The following is a 22,269-nucleotide window of genomic DNA, read 5'->3' as shown; positions in this document are numbered from 1 at the left end:
CTAAAGCCAAAAAAATAAGACAACTGTAGTTGTTCCATAAGTTCATTTTTCTAATATTACTCAAGCTGGTAAATCATCTCTACATTGCTCCATTTTTGGTTTTAACCTAGATCATTTAATTTCCAATTCAGCTCGAACGAAGCCTGACAAAAGGAATAAAAATCCCATCAGAGACATTCTTGAGACCTAGCTACTAAAATATCTGGTATAAATTGTCTGTTTCTGAAAAAATTAATATTAGCTTTACACGTTATGTGAAACCAGTATTAAGTGTGTTGCTGTTTAGGTTGTAAGAAACACCTCCCACGTTGGCAAAGCGTCCCCTGTGACAAGCAACCCGCTGGTACGTCACGTGCTGTTTATCATGGCTGTAGTTTCATGAACTTCCCATGTAGTGCTAATGGCAAGGAATTGTCCAGGGTTTCACTCTGCAAGGCTAAATTATTTAAAATTCAGCACATGGAATGGTCTGTGTGGATACACTGCTCTGCTGAAGGCACAAGTGGTGGAAGTGACTCCTAATGGTCCAAGGATTTTGTGTTTCAACAGTTTAGCAGATTGCAGTCCATATTTGCATGTTGTGAATGTCTGTATGTCACAGTGCATGTGCTTTGTTCTTCCCTCAAGGCAAAAATTGCTAGGTTCAAACTACCTTTTATATATAATGGGTGTTAAGACAAGAGTTCCATCTCAGTACCACCAGTAGTTTGATATCTCTTTGCACTGATTTTGAGTCAGAATAATCAGATGTCCGTTCTGCACTCTAGAAAAATCTATTGCTAAATTGTGCAATTCCAGGAGAAATCGCCCACTTCCAGGGCAGCTTAACAAGTTGGTATCTGTAAATCTGTTGATTCTGATTCTCTAAATTCAGAATGCTTAATGATACAATGTATTTTGCGGTGTGGAAGAACATTTGTTGAGTGATATCCACAGGGACTTTCAAATATCTGATTCAAACTTTTAAAAAAGTTATTTAGGGAAGGGGGGGGGGGGGGAGGGACGACCCACAGGAGAAAGCCACACACACACGCACAAAAAAAAAACCCAAACAAACAAACAAACAAACAAACAAAAAAAAAAAACGCACAGAAAGCCAAATCCAAAAAGTGGCTTAATCCAGATAAATAATTTCAGAAGCCACAGCTTGTACTATAAGAACAATCTCTGGAATACATCACATTTCCTATGGGAAACATTGAGGAAAATGTCCCAAGAGTTGCTGGGGTTAAGTCAGAAACTGAACCCCCAGGGCTCAGTTTTGAATTCTTTTCTTGAATGAAACGTGCTTGGTGTCAGTGGGTTTTGGCTGAGTGAGAAGTGTAGGATTGGACTAGGACATGCTGAATGATTAGGTCTCAGATGCCTCTGAGTATCTCTACTTTGTGGAGTCGACAGTAGAGAATTAACCTAATAAACCCTCGCTGTTAAATCAAGATAATTTGACTTGAAATTCTTCATGGAAAGCTGTTTGCTGCAGCCCTGCTGAATTTCATCTTAAAAGATCTATTCAGCCATGTATTCGTTAAAATCTTGCTTTGGGTTCACTGTGTTCTTGGACTCAACTTTAGCAGTTTGGAGGGTTTTTTTCCTCTAACTTCTCATTCAGTTTGTTGCCTTTATGGGAAAAATGCCAAAAGCAGGGCTGAGATTTTTCCATAACCTTGCTGATGAAGCCAGAATTTAGGTGAAAAGCTACTACTTGGATATAAGATAAATGGTGTTTTGGTTTGTTGACTTTGTAAGCCTTAGCTAAAATAATTCTGTCAGCTCTTTTTTGTATTAGTATCATTAAGTTCTTTATGATAAACCATTTGCACTGAGGAGTCTTGGTGAAATGATGGATTTGCACAAATTAGGTTGTGAACTGTAATTTTCTTAAATTAACTCCATAGCAACTTGCTCCAAGTCCACCAACCCAGCGTCATCCAGGGGTACCAATAGTGTCTAAGCCAGTTATGCTGCATCCTGACCCAAACTTCGTGGTCAGGCCAACAATCAAATCAGAGGCCCTGGTAAGCCTTTTAATATCCTTTCACTGAGTGCTCCAGTACTGTGGGGGTTTGGTTTTCACATTGTTCTTTGAGATGTCCTCAAAGAATCAATCTTTGTCCCACTTCCCGCTAACTAAAATTCCTGTGTATTTTCAAGCAGTCATTAATGGTAAGTACAAAACAGTATTTTTTTTTTCTATGGTGGAAAAGCCGCTTTTAGTGACAATTTTTGTACAGGGGTGCATATTTCTAGAGCAGGGTAAAGCCCTAGAATTTGTACATCATATTTCTCATTTATTCAGATGCTGGGTTTTATTTTTAAAAAAATTCTGAATTCATCAGAAATTAAATAATAAAAATTAAGTCAACTGCTATTTTCCTTTGTAAACAGTCATGAACATGTTTGAAGATATATGCCTTATTATATAATTTGTCATATATATGTATATATATATATATATAATTTAAATGTATCTTGTAATTTCCAGGGGGAAAAAAAGTGTGTTGTTTTATCGGACTCCAGTATACTGGTCATGCAGTGTTACTGCAAAATTCACTCACAATCAGCTTCTTTTTCTTATTTCTTTTCCATTTCTGTTTCAAATGCAAGAGAAAAGTCAGAGGCTAAAATGTTTTAGGACCAACCATGTAGTATTCTTGGGAATTGTAGTTTATGACAGAAGGTGAGCCAGGGCTTACTGAACAAAAAAATAAAAATAAATATTGCTCAGACAGGTGATAACTCCCAGCTGACAGTCCTCGAAATTCACCTAAAATAGCTGGTGGATTAATTAGTAGTATTTATTCTTGAGAGTTGTCATGACTTAAGCTGGTAGTATCTGAGTTCTGTGTTTGTTGCATGCACATGTGTGGACACATATTTATGCACTTGTAAGACAGTAAATGACAGAAAAAAACATCAAATTTCTGTTTCATTTATTTAATTAAAAGCTGTTTCTGGCAATGAATATTGCACAATATTCCTAGCTGTGTTTTATTAAAACACATTTCTTTGTCATTTTTCCCTTTAATAATTTAGATACTCTTGTTCCTTTATTTTCCCCAGTTACACTTTGAACAAATTTAAGTGATACTTAGTAACCGCTTTTCCCACAGCCAGAGTCATCTTGAAGCTTCTACATTATAAATGAATTGAATAGTAATTGGAAGCAGTTTTAATAAGTTGTTTAAGAGAAGGCAGGCACATGAGCTAAAAATAAATGCAGATCTCTCTAGTTTCCTTCAGTCGGAGCTCTCGTTTTGATTGTCTTCAGTAATTTAACATCTCTAAGCAATATGAAATCCCTTAGGGGAGGAATGAACAAAGTCATAATCTGCAGTTAATATCATCCAGCTCTTGAAGACGTGTGTATATGCAAACTGCAAAAAGGATAATACCTTTATGTGTGATCAAACAGTCTTGGTACAAAATTTAAAAGGCACTTTTCTTTTTTTTTTTTTTTTTCTGACTACATACAATGAGTTTAAGAAACTGGCAACAAGATCCACCTCCATGGGAAATGTCTTATGGTTTGTTATTCATGCATGCACATTTTCCAAATCACAAGCCTACTAAAATCTTTCTGATTCAATCATCTTTCTTCCCAAACTGCCTTATATTAGTTGGAAGATGAAAATTTCCTTGGGAGCAATGTTCTGGTAGGACTTTGAGAGAAAGATCAGTCTATAAATTGGTTTGGTAGACCTTATACCTCTTACTTCCATTGATGACTTACTGCAGTAAAGGGTATTTAGTCATCCTCCCTGCAATGAAGTCACAAGTGGTATGTGAATTAAAACCTGCATGGAGACTGAAGAGGGAGATTACTCCTATTAGTTAAAAAAAGAAAAGGTCAGTGTATGACAAAACAAGACAGTAGCTGCCTGTCTCCAGAAGTATTTAAGAATTATAATCACATTTCATGCAAGAGGGGAGTGGGGTTTGGTTGGTTGCTGTGTATTGTTTTGTGCATGTGTGTTTAAGGTCAGTGTTCAGATACAGCACCAGTTCCTCTTCTCTTAGTGGAGGACAGTATCACCAAAGTCAACATACCATTTGCTGCCTAGTTTCTCTTCTTCCTACTTTTCACACACCTATGGAACTCCAGCATTTATGTCTTAATTTGACATAATGCGCACCACTTTTTCTACCTTGTTTTTACTTGAATTTAACTGTTCTGAGTACCAAGCTCAAGAAACTGAGATTGATGGATTTACTTGATTCAAGCAACTAATCCAGTAGGCATATATTCAAGCAACTGACTCTTAAAGAAGATGAAAGAGCATGCACTTAAGAATAAAATAGGCATGCAAGAATGGGTAAAGTTCTGTTACCTGGAAGGTAGTTGGGCCAGATAGTCTCTGTTGTGACTTAAGTAATGTTATGAATTAAATTCAGGTCAGAATTACCAGGTCTTTCAACGGTTGATGAAAATGAAATTGTTTTCACTTAAAAATAGGGAAATGATGGGAGATGTTTAAACTTTAAGTATGGCCTTGAACACTGAGGGCTGCTCTGAGTCAGAATCAGTGTGAGCTGTGCTAGAGTGAACTGGAATACACTCATGGCAAAGCCAATTAAATTTTAGCCCAGAGAACAGGAGGGGACTGTTTTGATTTAATGCTGAGATTTTCATAGATGCAGAACTACCAGGAACATTAGTCTCTGCTTTCCCATTTATCTAAAGCATCCTGTTGTGTGAGTTACAAGGCTCTGCTGCATTTGCTGCTACAAAAGATTTTTCTTTCCTTATTCCTTTGGGGCTGGATGAAGAATTTCTGAAGGGAAAAAATAATATTTAAGCTTTCCTCTAATTTGCAAGATTTGAAGCCTGATTCTGCAGGACTGAAGTCAAGACAGGTGCTTAGATACCATGTGGCAAGATGGGGGAGGATTGGAAATTTCAGTTAGTATTGGTTATAGCTATACCAAAACAATCTGTGTTAATTTTTTGGGGTTTTTTGAGGTCCTAAAGAGATTTGTGGAATATCACTCCAAACTTTCCCATATGTCCTCCAAGACAAAAACTCATAGTTCATATTAATTAAACACAAACCACATTTCATTAACTCTGGAATGTATTTTTCCAAGTAATGGTAGGACTATAGGACACTGAGAGAAACATTAGTGAAACTGATAGTAATACATAGTAATTTGTTTCAAAGCAAATTGAGTTTGAAAAGGTAAATTCCAGTGTTTGGTCTGTAAAAAGTTTTTCTTGTTTCAGAAGACTCAAATGCTTCAAGGTTTTGAGTCTTGCTGCAAGGTTTTGAGTGGAGGCTGGGGAAGTGTCAGTAGTGTTTTGTATAATAATATGGAGGTTAGCCCATTTATTTTTTGAATATTTTTGTAGATTAATAAGATCGTCTGTATTTTAAGTGGTTCCAAACTACAGTGTATAATTTTGTTAGAATAGTGGAAGTGACAGAAAAACAGAATGAATATGGAATTTAAGACCTTGAAGCCAAACACAATGAAATAAAACTCATTTCTTAATAGAATTCACCTCTTCAGTATAGGAAATCCCTGGTAGGAGAGCCAATCTTAAATGCATAAACATGTATTTATCATGACTTCTCAATATTTTATAAATTATTATCTACCATTTTGTATGTGTTTAGGGTTGGGGTTTTTCTCAATTTTTTCTCATATATCATGGATGAGAGACCCAAAAACTCTTTTGCAGTAATAAGTTGTAAAAGCAGCCATGGAAAATATTTTTAAGAAATCTTGTGGTATGGAAATGCGCATTATTTATGTGGTTTATGTAGAATTCTTTCCATTTTGCATTCAGTACTATTTCTCTCTATGTGTTCTCTCATTTTGAAAGGATACGGGGAACAAGCGCTAACAAGTGCAAGTATGATTCAGTCCCTAGGAGAGCAAAATAAGCAGTAAGATAATTTATCAGTAGGTGATACTTATTTACAGCAAAAAATTAATACCTGGTTTGGCAATTTTCTTTCTTTTGCAGCCACAAGAGATGTTTAAAAGGATGGTGGTTTACAATTCATCATTTAAATCTAACAAAAAACAAGTAAAATAACATTTTCCATGTTTTGTGTGGTACCTCTTGTTTGACTGATCATTGATCTAAAACTTTCCTTTCCAATTCTGTTGCTCAGTTTCTAAAACAGAAGATGCAAGACAGCCCTAGTGCATGAGAACTGCTAGTCTTTGTAAGCTTTAAGTGTGTGCCTGTGGCTTCTGCTAGTCTGGGCAGAAGAAGAATGAGAATAAATCCTTCAGGTTGAACTATCTGTAACTACTTATATGGTTAAGTGCAACCATTTAGATAGTTGAACGCTGATAACTGATCTGGTTTGGATATTCTTAAGATTTCCATGTTTCTTTTAGTTGTCCAGCTGCAGTGCTTTCAGTAATAAAATATTTTATCAGTTTAACAAATAGAGCTATCATCATAACATGGTTACTGGTAGGAAATCAGAAGAACTGGTGGTGGAAAGCCTTGTTCATTCAGCCTTCCTGTATTGTGTAAGATTTTCCCACTGCGTTTTTACTTTCATTGCTTTCTTCTGTCATAATGATGAAGCTTTCATCTCTTTGTCTTTGGCTTGCTGGTGGTTCAATAGATAGTTCCTTGAAGAGGTGAACTTTATGCTGAACTTCTCCACTCCTGTAAAATGTGCCAGTTTTTGTACAAAACCCCTTTGTTAGTGCAAGCTAAGTTAGATGCATTGATGTTATATGAAAAATTGGCCCACAGCAGTGAGCTCACAGTGTGAACTTCTGAGCAGTAAAACATTAAGATTAAAAATATTTTTTTCTTCTTTCAGTCAGTTTCAATCTATGTCTCGAAGGGAAAATTGACTGAAAAACATCCAGCTTTGAGACTGTTTATTTGCCAGTAAATGCCAGCGTGTTCTGAATATATAACAATTGTGTTCTCAAGAGATGGTTTTTGAAAAGTTTGTTATTTCTGGTCATGAGTTTCTCTTTCAATCATTTGTTGTTGTTGTTGCTTGGGTTTTGTTTGTTTGTTTGTGGTTTGTTGCTGTTATTTCAGGTCTCAATTGCTCTTGACTATTGTTGTTAGAAACCAGGGAAGCGGTACCATTAGTATAAGTGCTTGTGTTTTGGAGGATGTTTTGTCTCAAAATATTAACTTCAGCTTTCACCTGGAAGTCCAGACAGAGAGTTGTTTCAGTGCAATCAGATATTTTAGTGTTCCATTTGCAACTTATGCTCAGTCTTCTAAATGTTTTTTGTAAATCAAGAAGGGATTTAAATAGTCTTAACTCTTTCACCTGAAACATCCTGAGTGGTGGGAGGGTAGGCTTAGGACTGTGCTGTCCGCTTGGCGTTCCTTGGTTCATTGGTCCCTGCTTGGATATGAAGTGCACTCTCTGACCTCTGAATTTGTGGTGTGCATTTCAGGGAAGATTTATTACAGTTCAGTGCATGTCTTCTTTCTGTCTTCGTAATACTTGTATATGATTGGATCCAGGTCATATCTCTGGTACATAGTGAACCCAAGGGAACAACAGTTTAGCTGAATGGTTTTTCACCCACAGGGTGGTTGGGCACTGGAGGGGGCTCCCAGAGGCACCAGCCTGACAGAGCTCAAGAAGTGTTTGGACAGTACCCTCATCTGCATGGTGTCACTCTGTGCAGGAGCAGGAGTTGGACTTGGTGGTCCTTGGGGGTTCCTTCCAACTCAGGATGTTCTATGTTTCTGACTTTTGCTTGCAGATTGGTATTTTTGGTGATTTTGTATTTTGTGTGTTTGTTTTTGTGGATTTTTGGGGGTTTTTTTTTCCTGTTTAAAGATTATTTTCCCAGGAAAACTTCCTTCAAGGGCAACATCTGTTTTCCATGAGGACAACCTGGGACAAAGAGTTCACTGACTTTCTTTAGATTACATAATGACTTAGGGACTTGGCTGAGATTGGAGTTCTTTTCTCTAAATTACTTGCTCCAAACCCATAGATATCTACTTCAGCCATGATTCCAAAAGGCTACAAAATAACTACTATTTCACTTATCCAAAGTATTAATTGTTTAGGTAGCTTTCATTGTAAAATGTTTCTCTTACAGTTTTAGTTGAATGGTTCATAATTAATATTAATATACTTTGTAAATTAATGAATGATTGATAGAAGTTTTTCCCCCAGGATGAAATTCTACTCTTGCTGATGTTTGTGATGAAATTCCCATTTATCCACAAATGTAATGCAGTGTAACAAACTTAATGTATGGCAGTGCTGTTATGGGTGAGATCAGATGCCGGAGGGTTCATAGTCACATCAAAATTGGGCAACTGAAAGAGGTGATAAAGACTATAGTAGAGGAGGCATTAGTATTTTCTTCTGCAGCTTTCCCATTTAACAGCCAGCCCTTAAATACACCACAGGAAACTCAAGCTGTGTGTTTGGTTTACGAGTGGAAAAAGCCTCAGCTGAGTCTGACCATGGAATAGTCTTTGTTGTCAAATGGATCCAGTAGAAAAGAGGGCAATAATGAATATATCAAGCTTGATCATGCAGTGAACCACTGGTCTGTGTAAGGTATTGGCTTGCCTGCTGTGTCTGCAAAGGGTTGTGTGGTTCTGTGTTCCTCTATCACCAGGTGATGGCAGCTTGAGGCCGCAAGAGTGGGAGCTAGGTGCCTCAGTAAAGATTTTCTGAAGTTCTGAAGTCCTTACTTTAGCACGCAGGATAAGTGCAGAGTTTTTATAAATCCCCAGCATTGACCATACAGTCTCACCCAGTAGCTACTAATCCTCCTCAAGAAACTGCCACTCAAACACCACTGACTCCTGATTGCTGGTGTGAGAACTCCCATCTTTGCAGAAGAGGTAACGCCTGCTTTTCCCTGCAGTCTTGGTCTGACCAGGATTAAGCACCACATTTTGTGGGTCCTCTCAAAACTTAAATCTTGCTGTGCCTAACTGCAGTATCATCTTCTGCATTTCAGACATTCTCTGACAAAACTTTTAAGTCCTTCACAGAACCATATGAAAACAAAAATCATATTGCTGTCCTGCAAATTGTCCAACAAATTGTTGTCCTGCACTTGCTTGTGGTATGGAGCCAAATCCCTGAAACTCCGCTTCAAGAAGGAGAGAAGGGGGCTAAAAAAGAATCCTAAAACCCAGACAGTGTGGAGTGATGTTGCTGACAGGTGAATCGGAGCCTGTCATTTTTACCTGTTACCATCCAACATGTTGACAATCCCAAGAAATAATTGCTCCAAGGAGTGTGGCAGAACATATCTGCCTGTGGTGCTTTAAAGATTTGTTTCTGTTTTGTCAGGTGTAGAGAGGAACTGTGGAGCTGACAGGTGGTAAACTCTTCCTCAGAAATGCTCCATGATATGACCAACTCAAATTATTGATTTGTCATGAGGTTTTGAAATGTCTTCTGACTGTCAGGATGGACTCTTTGCTGTCTCTCTGGGCTTTTCTCCAGTTACTGTCTTCTTTCATAGCTTACAAAATCACATGTTCTCTCACTAATAAATAAGATGGAATTTTTGTGTTAAGTGTGTGAATGAGTCGCTGTTTTTGCAATTAAGTATCATTTTATTCTTAGGGCTTCCAGAAGTATGTGGAAGATTTTGATCCATATTCAATGGTAAGGAGAGAATTAAACATGCCTCACTGTTTAATATGAAATACTCTGGGAAAAAAAATGGCAAATCTTTGATTTTGAGGGCTGGGAGTAGGTAAGATTCTTGCTTGTTGCTTTTTTGGGTCTTGTGTATTTGTCTTTTCTAGTCATGTTGAACAGGAGCGTTCTTACAGGAAAAGGGGGTATGGGGTTCTCATCTTCCTCTTACACTATTTTAGAGGAGGGAAAGGTCCCTTTTCCCCCAGAAACTACATAGATCAGCCTAATTTTTTTGTGTTTCCAACATGGAAATGATTAATCATTGTATCTTTTCCCAGTTTACCCCAGACCAGATTGTGGGAAAAGATGTACGGCTATTACGAATAAAAAAGGTAAATACTGTGTTGGTTGATGGATATTTAAAAGGTTCATGTAAGCATTTGATGTACAGCATCACTTACTGGGAAGAGGGAAAGATTAAGCTCCTGTTAGTGGCAAAAATTTTCTTTTCTGAACTAGAGCTGTTTTTTTCACAGGAAGGATCACTGGACCTTGCAGTTGAGGGAGGAATTGATTCTCCAATTGGAAAGATAGTTGTTTCTGCCATCTACGAGGATGGTGCTGCAGACAAACATGGTGAGCAACAATGGGGAATTTGAATCCTGCTGCAAAGTGTGTCCTTAAAATGGCTGAGAATGGTTGGCTGATTTCATAGCTTGGTACTGAAAGGGTTACTAGGATTGTCCGAGGACCCAAGTTCTGTCTCAAATTTAACGGCAGCCCACATGTGCCACTTAAATTAATAATTATGTAAATTATTCTCTGGTGTATTCTTTAATCAGGGAATACATTCTCCATTATTTCACAATTTCCAAGCAATGACATTTGTAGTACTTCCACATGCAAAGCAATTACCTGACCATAGCTACACTACACTGCTTAGTTTTGTTCTTTATGCTACTTTAAATAGTAATTTGTCTAGTTAAGCCGATGGCTGTATTCCCAAAACCCAACTAAAGGCCAGGGCCTCTGAAGCTTAGCTCTTGAAGGCACAAGAACATGCTCACCAACACATCTGGGCTTTGCACCTGGTGGGAAGTATCTGCCATCCTTTTCTTGAGAACTCTTGTGATGACCAGGTCAACAGAGAGGGCAATATTCCCTTACACTGTCTTTTCTGTCCTTGTCCCAGCCTGCAACTAAGTTCAAGTCACTCTTGCTGTGAAAACATCTCGTTCATTTGATCTCCTCAGTGGTTTTTTTGGCTCTTCACTCTTTTCAGGATCGCTCATAACTAAGGCTTTCCTCTTATCATCCTCTTCAAATCCAGTTCCAATTAACTGGTTGTGCTTCATTCCAGATAGTCAAGTCAAAATCAGTTCTAAGGGGCAAACACTACACGTACACTTGCAAAGAACTGACTGTCATGGAAACCCTTAAATGCCATTTATTCCTTCAGGAATTTAATGAATTTTGCCATTTTTAGAGAATTGTGGAAATTTTTGGGCTGGAGAAGACCTTACAGATCATTTAATTCCAAGTCCCTGCCATGGGCTGGGATGCCTTACCCTAGACCAGGTTGCTCAAAAGCCTCATCCAACCTGGCTTTGAACACTTCCAGGGATGGGGCATAGTAGTAACATCCTACAGTCAGTCACAGTTTATAAGCTGTATAGCTGGATTACCTAAACAGGCAAACTGTAAAAAATCACATTGAACTAGTTTCTTACTGGTCCTGATCAGTAAGAGATTAATTTGGATTTGCCATGCTTAAAAATTCCTTTTGTGTTTGCTTGTAGCAAACTTCCTATAATTTTTAGTACAGATCTTTGCATCCAGTGAGAATGCTTTTCATTATAGCCAGTACTGCACAAATATGGCACAGAAAAGACTCCTAGAATTTTGTTTAGCTTACATATATGTATAATACTTTTGTTTTTTCCCAGGAGGCATAGTGAAAGGGGATGAAATACTGGCTGTAAATGGCAAGATATTAATTGACAGCAAGCTGGCAGAAGCACAGGCAACTCTAGCAAAAGCTTGGAACATGGGTGGGGTAAGTAACCTGGAATACCACTTCATTCTATCTACAGAGCTCATATGAGAGCTGCTTTTCTATCATGACATTGTCACATCAACAAAAACAAGGTTACAAACATCCAAAGTAGTGGGTATACAGGTACTCTAGAAGTAAGCTAAAATCTGCAGAAGATGCTGGTATGTAGTATCTCTGTAAACCATGTGTGTAATTTACGAGGAGATTTCATGGCATTTAGCCACATGTCAGGATTGGTATTTAAACACATTACATTCTGAGTGTTTATAGTACCTTTATATGTAGAATCACTCTTTGATATTGAAAATTACTTGCAAGCGTATTGGAATTTTCTCATAATAGCTTATCTTTGATTTCTTGATGTACAAGTAACATTGCCCTTCAGCTGCAATGAGTGTTTCCACAGCAAGAACTGTACTCATTGCTCAGACGACCAATACAGGATGAATCTTTTTTAAAAAAAAATTGTTGCAACAGTAGATTTTTTCTTTAATTTCAAAATCAAACAGCTCAATCTTTAAATGGTCTTCCTATAGAATTTCTTAAATATAGACCTTGCTGCTGCTCCCTGTGGTTTTCCAGGAATAGATTAACTCCCTGATTCTCTATCTGACATTCCATTGTGGTCCACTGGCCACCTCTAAAAGCAGTATTTAGCAGCAGATGTTTGCCTGTGCTTTTCTTTTTCAGGATTGGATTGACTTAGTCATTGCAGCATCACCTCCAAAAGAATACGATGATGAAATGTAAGAGCATAAGCTTTTTTCTCTGGGGATTAAAAGCTGAGTAACAATAGCCAATTTGCTTTTTTTGTGGCACATTTTTCAAGTTTCTTCTTCTTCTTATGGACTATATAACCTCCTGCTTTACATTGTTGCTAATTCGATAGTTATTAAGTAGCTGTCGTGCATTACAGCAGTGGTTCCCAGACTGCAAAATTGTGATTCTCAGAATTGGTTGTACGTGATTACACACTCATACTTTCAGTTTAAAGTTTGAGGATTTAGGGTTTAGGGTTTTTTGTTTTTTTTTTAGAGGTTACGCTTAAATTCAGTCTGAATCATTTACTATATTCCCATAGATCATAATTTAGGGAAACAAATCCCCATAAGCATTCTGCATCCCAAACAGACATTTAATTCTGTTGTTTTGTTTGGGTTGTTTAGTTTTGTTTTTAAATTAGATGGCAGTTACAGTTCTCATCTAAGCAAACTCATGTAAAATTTCCAAAGTTTTTAAGTGAGTTGGGTGTCTTGGCAATGTTCACAGAATCCTTATTTTAAAGATAATCAGCATAGGTGTGAAGAATCTACAGCTACAAGTGTGATAGAGGTATCAAGTCTATACAACTTGCTTTACTTTGGACAAACAGTTTCAGAAGCAAAACCCATGTTTTCTAGTTTGATTGAAGGAAAAGATTTGAAGATATCCTTACTACCAAGTAAAATGGCAGAGCAAGGTTTTGTAATCACTGTTAACCTGGGCTCTTGTTCTGTGCAGAATACTGGAGTATTAGTTGCTGTAAATCAGTTTTACTGGCTAACACCAACTGTAGATTGACGTGAAGTTTTGTTTAATACCTGTGTATAAACTAACGGGCAAGGAAATAACTGTCACTGTTATTTTTGTTTTCATATCTTGTGTATTTAGCCCTACCATGCCCTCATCAGCAGTCAGTCCCAACACACACAGAAAGGTTTTTGAAGGCAGTGCACCTGTGTACAGACAAGGGTATCTCCTGCAGCTGTAGCCACTGCAGTGTCCCTCATGGTGAATAGCACACCTGGCTTAATATGACTGGCCATTTTGAGGCTGCGTTATTTTTTCAAGCATGTGCCTGCCTGTGCATTGCTTGCCGTCCTTGCTTTTGTTCCTGGCATGCTGGAGCTGGAGTGTTCTTTGGGCTTTTGCCATGCCTGTGCTATTAAAATATAAGTATTTAGTTTTTACTTCATAAAGTCCCTCAGAGATCCTCTGCAGAACTGGTTTATCACTTGCCAGACTATTAAATAAATAGGCCCTGTCTAAACAAGTAGGATTAAACCTAAAGTTTTTTTCCCTATCTGTGGACCACTGCTGTGGCTTTGTGAGTTCATAAGTTTTTAAGCAACTACAAATTATATTCATGTGAAGGCTTGTCCAAAGAACAAATTTCCATTTGGATTATTCACAGTGTGCCTGTAAACAAGTATTCATGAGTGTTTGTTTTTCACTGAAGTTTGTCTCTGTTAATTTGTCATCTACCTATACAATGGGTTTGTTCTGAAATTATCCTTATCTCAGAAATTCAGTTTGCTCTGTATGGTTTCTCTGTGGGTGCAATCACTGTAAGTACAGTCATAGATCTCTAGAACTAGCAAGGTAAGTTTTCTTGTTGCATGTGGGCCTTCTCAATTATTACTTATAATACAAATCAAAACTACTTAAGATCCAGTTTGAAAACTGTGCTTACTAGAAAGATGAAAAGATGCTTGTGAGCTAACAGCATGTTTCTCACTATCTTTTTCTTTTTTTCCACAGGACATTTTTTTAAGGAAGATTGCGGCTATTGAAATGGAATCTTTCCTCAGCAGAGACCCTCTGCTCAGTATATTAATAGGAAATCAATAAGCACATGAAATGCATCCTTATTTACTGCCCTGTAAATTGAACTAGAGACATCAGATTCTCCAGATAATTTGAATAATTTATTATCATTCTATAGACATACAGCAAAACTTTTTTAGCAAGATGATTGTAAAGAACTGCTGACCAGCATAGTTCAGTCTGTGAGCACTCGATCTCTTTTTGCTATTTTGAGGGGCCAAATTTTGCAGATCATCTTTCAGTTTTCCTGGAAATAGACTCTAAAATGACAAATGAAGATAGAACACAGATGTCTGTTCCCACATGCAACACTTCTGAATACACATTCACAGGCCAGTTTGGGTGTGAAAGGAATTATATTTTTGCTTCCTAGATAATGATTTTCCTGGGAAAATGGGAAAGTACACAGGTAATTTCTGTTCTCATATTCTTGTAGTTCTCTTAATGCCCATTTTTGTGTCTCAGTTGTGAGGTTTTTTGAGCATAAAACCCCTGATGGTGGAAGAACTGGGAATACCAGGAATGCGAGCACTATAAGGAATAATTTTGATTGTGTTGCTCATAGAGTATCTTCTGTACCAGCAGAGTAAATAACTAGCAAGTAGCTCAGATAAAATCATTATGTGCAGTCACATTCATACTCCTGAGTATTTGTATTGGTGGCAAAAATTCCTCCCTCATATAGTCATGGGTGGAAAATTTGGGTGTGATTCACAGTCTGCTGTTTTGTACTTTGTTCTCAGTGAGCCTATATATGTGACTAAACTGTGCAGGAAGCCACCAAGTGCAACTTTCTGCTCTTGGTGACTCTGTGCCTTAGGTTTGAGTAAATTCTTCAAGACCATAAAATCGATACCAGCTTGGCTTTTAGTATTATTACAGTTGTAGACTTAGTAATTACATTATAGAGATACCTGCTTAGAAATGTCATTGTCTTCTTCTTTTCGTGTACCTGCCTGTTTGTGTTCTGTTACTTGTGTTGTGTTTAGATTTTTCTCACCTGTTCTGCTGAGAGACTGTTCATTGGCATTTCAAATTCCCACTGAAGCCTTGCCTTTTCAAGGTTTGGAAGCCCTCCTCTTCTCCATCACATAAAAATAACAATTACATTCCTGAGAACTCTGTACTTATATGCAGATGCCTACTTATGTTGACTTTCTTTATTTGCAGTATTCTTGCAGCATGCCAATTAATGTGTGTGGCAGGGTATATATGTAAGAATATTTAAAATGTTGAACTCCTAGAATTAATCAAGAAATAAAATTGCATTTGCCAAATGGAAGAAGTCTAGTTTCCTATTTGTCTCTGGGTTTGTACATCATAGTAACAGTTAATCTGCTAAAACACACAGATTTCTGAGTTTCTCTTCAAGAACAGACCCACTTGCAAGAGATTGCCACCCTTGTGGAACTCGAAATTCACTCTGCACAGAAGGGAATTTTCCCTTAGCTGAGCTGCAGTAATCTTTTACACGGTTTTTGGGGGCAAATCTGGTCATTTGATAGTTGGCAAAATACCGTGTATTTTTTGCTAGGTCTTAGCATTCTTGTACCCAGGCCTTTAGACTTCCTAACTGCAAACTAATCTAAATGCTGAATGCATCAAGATCAGCACCAGAAGGAAATTGCAGCAGGATGTACTTCCTCTGCTGCTTTGCTTCCCGGTTGCCTACATACTGCAACCATCTGGACCATATGACAATGCATCTGAGAGATGAGTGGGGCTATCCAATGTTCTCCCAAGGGCTGCTCCAGTGTTTTGTACCAGCAAATAGAGAGCCACAGAAATGCACCAGCAAAGAACTTCAGTGCTTGATTGTGCTAAACACTGTCTCAGCACACTAAGAAACATAACACAACGAAACTTAGAGGCTAGTTATTAGAGCTATTTCTACTGGTGTTATTTTTTCAGAGACAGAAGGAGCACAGAAGACTGAGCTGGGAAATCTGTGGGAGTACCAGCAGTTGAGTTGTAGCCTTGCTTCTTAGTCACAGAACTATCTTCTCTCCATCTACCCTGTTAACTTGATTTGCTTGGATACAGCTTAAAATGCATGAGAGGCAGTTGAGGAAATAGTTCCTGCTCAGTACTCCAGGTATATTAAGAAAGTGTTGCTTTGAGTTTAACCTGTGTTGCTTTAGGCAGTGTTAAGGAGGTGGTGTCAGGAGAAAGGAGCCTGACACATTTGCCAGCTAGCTGAAGGGGTTGGAAAATGCTACGAGAAAATACATTTTTCAAGCAACTTCTCTTTCGGTTACTTTGATGTGCCTGAGCAGTGTCCCACGTGTAAATAATGTAAACAGGGGTGCCCATTTTGACTCGTTACTGCATTGTTCTTTGGTGGCTGTCAGTCATTACGTGTGTATGTGCCTTGCTCCTGTTCAACAAGGCCAGCTTTGAAAAGATAGCAGTAGGAGTAAATGGGACTTTCTCTTGTTCAGCCAATGCTCAGTTTCCTTTGGGAGTATGGAAACTGTGACCTGATGCACAAAGCAGGAAGAAGTCCAAGTGCTTCGCTGATAGTATCACAAATGCTTCAAACCACTTTTGAGAGATTTTGTTTTGTTTTGTTTTTCATTTGCTGTAATCTCAGAGGGAATATGTGTAGTTTCTCAGAGCAGTTTGTTTGGTTAAGACCGCCAAACCCCGCTCTCTCTCTCTATGGGATAATAACCCTGAGGAAGACTTTCTCAGAACTGTTAACAACCATTCTTATTCTCTCAGGAATTTCTTGGCCACGTTGTCTTTAGCAAACCCCTCACAGTTCCTGAACTGGAGCACGAATTACATTGGAGACTTGTGACTTTCACATCTGCACTGTGAGCCTGTGCGTGCCTGTGTGCAGGCAAAAAACGTGAGACCCTATGGATCAGAACCATGACATGCATTGCAGGATAGGAAATACCACGGTTTATTATTCATATGGATATTAGCATAGGGAGGTCTTTGCTCCATTTATTACTGCCATTCTTCTAATTCATAATTTTGCTACTACTTATCATGTGGCCATGGCATCTTTTAGAAATTGTGCATACATTTCAGAGAAGCTGTGGCATTTTTAAAAATGCTCTATTCACAGACAAATGTACAGCATAAGGAGAGGTGTATGCATGTACATACACCAGTAAGGTTTTTTAAAATTAACAATTTGGGGAGCACACATGTACAAATAATCTCAGCACCTCAGAAACTTGAGACGTAACCTCTGAATATATATAAATTATTATAATCCCTCTCACCACAAAAAAAAAAAAAAAAAAAAAGTGAAAAATGTCTTTGTGCCAAAGTGTGCCTGTCTGGGTTCAAGGAGCTTGATATGCAATAGTTCATACAGGTCTTCCTGTTTGTTTCAGCTGTATGTTGACATTGATAAAGTGTGAGATTTTGGGTAGCTGCTGTGGAATTCTTAGCCATCTTTCACCACAGAAATATCCTCCTGGGATCTCTGTTGATGTGAACAGGCACCTTTACACCATCTAAGGACCTGGTCTAGTGGAGAAAAGCCAGTGTCTTAACTGTAAGAACCTGAGTCTTAGAATTATAAATAGATGAGTCCCTCATAATCAATTTATGATAAGGTAATAAGTGCTTGATCCTCATACTGAGTTTTACCTTCAGTGTTTTTCTGCTGTCTGCCCATTTTACCTTTTGCCATTGTCCTTGTTGTCAGAAGGTTTCTACTTTTTTGACTGACAGAAATTTCTGGAACAGATTTCAAAATTTCTTTTCTGCAGACTTGAAATCCAAGGTGGCTTCAGGTGGGCTGTTCACAGGTCATGCAAACTTTTTTAAGGAGACTGACTAGGATGCTTTCTTTCCTTCTTCCTAGGGCAGGCATCTAAAGGTTTGCCTCTGCTGGAATACTGGTGGCCTCTGCTGGAATACTTTTTCGCTACTAGATCACATTTGATGTGTTATTGGGGGACACAGATAATAACACATCACTTTGATGAGAATCAGGGTCTACTTATATTTACAACAAGGTTACTTGGGCTATTTTTGGTCTCTACTGAAATCTAGGATGAAAGAGGAAGTGGAGACAGACAAAGGAAAAGCAATCAATAAAATTTCTGTTCTCTAGAAAGGAAGTTTTTGCCATGCAAACCTTCAGAGGGTCATAGCTTACAGTTAAGAAAAAAGTGTTCTCCAAACTGTGATGATGGATGCATACCATAATAGTATCAATGCCACCAGAAGGAAGTTTTAAGGAATTAATAAGTTGCAGACTGGCAATGTATATTACATATTGGGTATGTAAGTCTGAATGGCTCTGTTGTTGAACTCAGAATGTTTGTCTGCATGGAAAAAACGTGGACTCTGATGTCCTGCAGAGAGTTGCTTCATGATTGACAAAACCTGCTGCATGATTAGCAGTAGGTATCCCTTGCACACCTGAATTGTGCTCAATAGATGTTTGCCACTTAGAAAGCAATCATAGACTGGAATAAGTAAAGTATTTAAGTACATGCCTAAATTTAAGCGTGTGAGCCAATCCCATTGACATAAATTGAGTTCAATAATCCTACTCAGGCTTAAGTGTTTTGCTGGATGGAGGCGTGAAGTCAAAATCAGAAGGCAATTGATGCCTTAGTCCTGGACATGCTTAGTATGGAAACTTGTTAATGCTAAAGTTCTAGTATTCATACTGAATTTTAGTTCCTCCTCATTTTCTCAAATAATCTTTAAAGGTTATTCCTCCCACCAGCTCCCACTGCCCATTTTCTTGGCTTGTCCTCATGTTATCTTTTCTCACTATTTCTCTTCCAAACATCAGTAAAACTCATTAGTCTTCAATAGCTCTAACAGAGTTTGTTTATATGGTGCTCAGAGTAAAGTTTGGGAGAAAGAGACTGAGATTCTCCCAACATAAACTGAGCAAGATAGAAATCAGAAAGCCTTTTTGAGGACAGGGACTTTTCTAAACAGTAAGGAAGTGAGAGGGAAAGTTGCTAATGGTTATTCTTTGTGCAAAGCTGCACATAAAACCAAAATAATTTCAAACTACTTTTCCTGAAAATTATTTCACTTCCCTTTGCCTTTCCCTTAAGCAGTTCTGGGTGCTTTAGCACTGAGACCCCATGTTCATGCTGGCAACAGCTTGAGGCTCTTGAGGATTACTGCCACTTAACAGAGTGCAAAGAACACTAGAAATAAAACATTTTTAGAAACACTTGAGAGAAAATTAAGCTTTGACTAAACTCTTGTAATAAGTATTTCCCTCAAAGGTGAAATGACTTCTAAGGGTTATCCTTCAAAACTGAATAGATTATAAGTTTGCAAATATTAGTGGTTTTTTTATTCTTTCTTCACCCCCCAGTATAAAAGGTGTAATTTTCAGAGTGGAGACACCCATCGACACCATTAATTCGCAGCAATTCTAACCTCAAGGTAGGACAGGGGGAAAGAAAGAGAAATGCATGTTCCTGGTTTGATTATTCACAAAGAATTGTGGTGAAGCAGATCTCTGAATGTTATTAACCTGCTAGGACAGAAGAAATTGCATACTCTTCCTCAGTGGAAATCAGGAAGCTCCATCTAAATGCAGAGGAGTGATATACATAGCAAGAATCCAGATTGAGAGGACACACATGTCTTTTCTCCAACTAAAATATAGATTTCTCATCAGTCATTTGAGAATTCACAGGTGGATGCAGCATAATATACAATGTTGTATTTAATATGTAATGTTGTATTTCTTCTTGGAGAATTTGATTGCAACAAATTTCTGTTAGCACTCATAGGGTTGACTGAAAGAGGTGGTGGGTATATTCTGTGGTTGGATCATGCACAGGGAAAAGTTAATTGAGTGTATTAAGTTGCCATTAAGTTGTAATGATTTGTCCCATATTGTACTGCTGCAGGAAAGCTGTGTTTCTTTGTTGTCAACTGTGACAATATTCACATTTCTTTGCCTCTAGCCAGATAAACAGATGCAGAGATGGTTTTTTCCCATTATGTTATTGAAGTACATCAGGAATCGTTTAACTTCTCAAGGGTAAAATTACCTGGTATTGCCTTTGCTAATGATTTCTTTAAACCCATGTGTACATAAACAGATGTTTAAAATACCATAGTAAATAGATGGCAAAACTGACTAGATTTATAAATTACACAAAGGGACAAAATACTTACTCTTCTTTGCACTAGGACAATGCAAGTGACTTTTATACAAGGGTCATCCCCATTTTCCTAGGAGGCAGATAACACCTGAGTTTGAAATCTCAATTATTCTTTCTTTAATATTGTTGTGGTCTCTTAATCACTGGGCAATGATCACTATAGTCAGGTGTGTTCCTAATTGTGGAAAAGAGAGGAGTTTTTATCTAGTTGTAGCATGATCCTTTCCTTATCTTACAGTATCTTGAGCCTTCATCGCCCAAACTACAAGCAAATGGGGAAATAGCAAGTGCTTTTTTTATGATGTGGTGAAAAGAACAGTCAATTCAGAACTTAAGTTCAGTTTGTTAAAGAAGCCATGGCCACTGCCAGGACTGGGAATATGTAACAAGCAGTCTTACTTTTTCTGCGCAGTTACTGCGAGCATGTCCTGAGGATGTGTCCCTGGCACACATGAGAGGATCATCCCTTGTCAGTGCTCTCCAGCTGGATGTGGTTGTGCTTGTCCCCACTGAGTTGCTGTTATGCTGCAGATGAAAACAGACAGCTGAGAGCTGCACGTGAAAAACCTCCATGGCTGAGCACTTGACATCGCCCTTCACATTTGGGCTGACAAAATGCAGACGTGCAGAACGTTTCCACTGGCTCATGTTGCTGCCTTATCACAGGAGACAAATATAGCCTGGGGAAAGCATGCTGAGAAAAGGCTACCTACAGCCGTGAGAGAGAGAATCAGGAGTAATTCCACGTGGGAGGGAAGATCAGAGTGTGGGAATTATGCCCTACATAGATTTCTGACATATCCCCTTGTAGTGTCATGGGGGCAGCCAGGGGTGTTTGTGCCAGCACAAAACCTACTGGGAGCCATGACCTACGCTGAGAAGTACCTGAGACTGTTTTAGGATGAGTCTCTACCCAAAGAGACTCTGCAAACTCTCTATAAACTAATTCCTGTAAAGAAAGGCATTTCTATCTACTATGACTTACAAGCTGGTCTCATAGGCTATTTGTTTGAAAAACTATAGAACCTGACACAGTGTTCATTCATGTTACTGGTCAATTCTCATTATATCCTCATATCCTGATAGAGCTGGGATTTCAGCTCAATCAATCACTGTTGTGTTTACAGTTTTTGCACACTACAAATTGACTGCTGCACTCACCACTCAGCATTGTTTTCATATCTAATGCTACAGACTCAGACAGTGCAACATATGCTGTTATGAAAAGAAAACATTTAGCTTTGAGATTTTTTTTTTTTCAGAAAATCTGCAACAAAAGAATATGGCTTCTCTTTTAAGAAGAGATTTACAATATAAAACATCCTTTTCAGCCTTGTGGTATCGCCAGCTATGAAAAACCAGTAGGTGTGCTGAGAGGAAAACTCACTACTTCTGAAGGAAACAGGAATTATTCTCTTTATAACCATTATCAGGAGCACAAGGAATTTTTCCAACTTTTTTTCTTTACCACAACAGTGTGGATTTTTTTTTTTAATTATATGAGTTTTCATAATAGGCACATCACATTCCTACCAATAGCTCATACTTTCTTCAGAGCAGTTCTTATAGAGAGATCTGCAGCTGCTTTACATCCTGAACTGATGTGGGTACCTAGAATTGTTTGCTACCAGTTGTACCATAATAGTGCATGTAAGTGCCAATCAGCATCAGATTCCTGATATGTCTTAAACATCGTCCCACCTCTAAATAATCTTGTTTTCAAAGAGAGAATAATCCTATGTAAGAATAAAAGCAGAATCGCAGAATCATTTGGTTTGGAAAAGATCTCTCAGATCATGAAGTCCAACCCTTAACCCAGCACTGCCAAGTCCACCACTAAACCACGTCCCTAAGCGCCACATCTAAATGCCTTTTAAATAACCCCAGGGATGCAGACTCAACCACTTCCCTGTTCCAGGGGACAGCCTGTTCCAGGGCCTGA

The 22,269-nt window shown here is 38.2% G+C and overlaps 1 protein-coding gene across 1 annotated transcript in view; it reads left to right on the top strand.

Annotated features, from left to right (window-relative positions):
• USH1C (USH1 protein network component harmonin) overlaps positions 1-15,485 on the top strand; it is a 46,928-nt gene extending 31,443 nt beyond the window's left edge. The window contains exons 16-21 of the mRNA XM_066187636.1: positions 9,549-9,590; positions 9,905-9,958; positions 10,103-10,202; positions 11,513-11,622; positions 12,313-12,368; positions 14,143-15,485. Of these exons, the coding sequence (XP_066043733.1) occupies positions 9,549-9,590; positions 9,905-9,958; positions 10,103-10,202; positions 11,513-11,622; positions 12,313-12,368; positions 14,143-14,155 (375 nt within the window). The 3' untranslated portion in view covers positions 14,156-15,485. The remainder of the gene's footprint in view (positions 1-9,548; positions 9,591-9,904; positions 9,959-10,102; positions 10,203-11,512; positions 11,623-12,312; positions 12,369-14,142) is intronic.
• Positions 15,486-22,269: the final 6,784 nt, after the last annotated feature.

This window comes from Chamaea fasciata, unplaced genomic scaffold, assembly GCF_029207755.1.
Source record: "Chamaea fasciata isolate MVZ Bird 193981 ecotype frontalis unplaced genomic scaffold, bChaFas1.0.hap1 SCAF_7, whole genome shotgun sequence".
NCBI lineage: Eukaryota > Metazoa > Chordata > Aves > Passeriformes > Sylviidae > Chamaea > Chamaea fasciata.
Note: the sequence above shows the minus strand (reverse complement) of the source record. Positions and strands in the feature narration are given on the sequence as shown.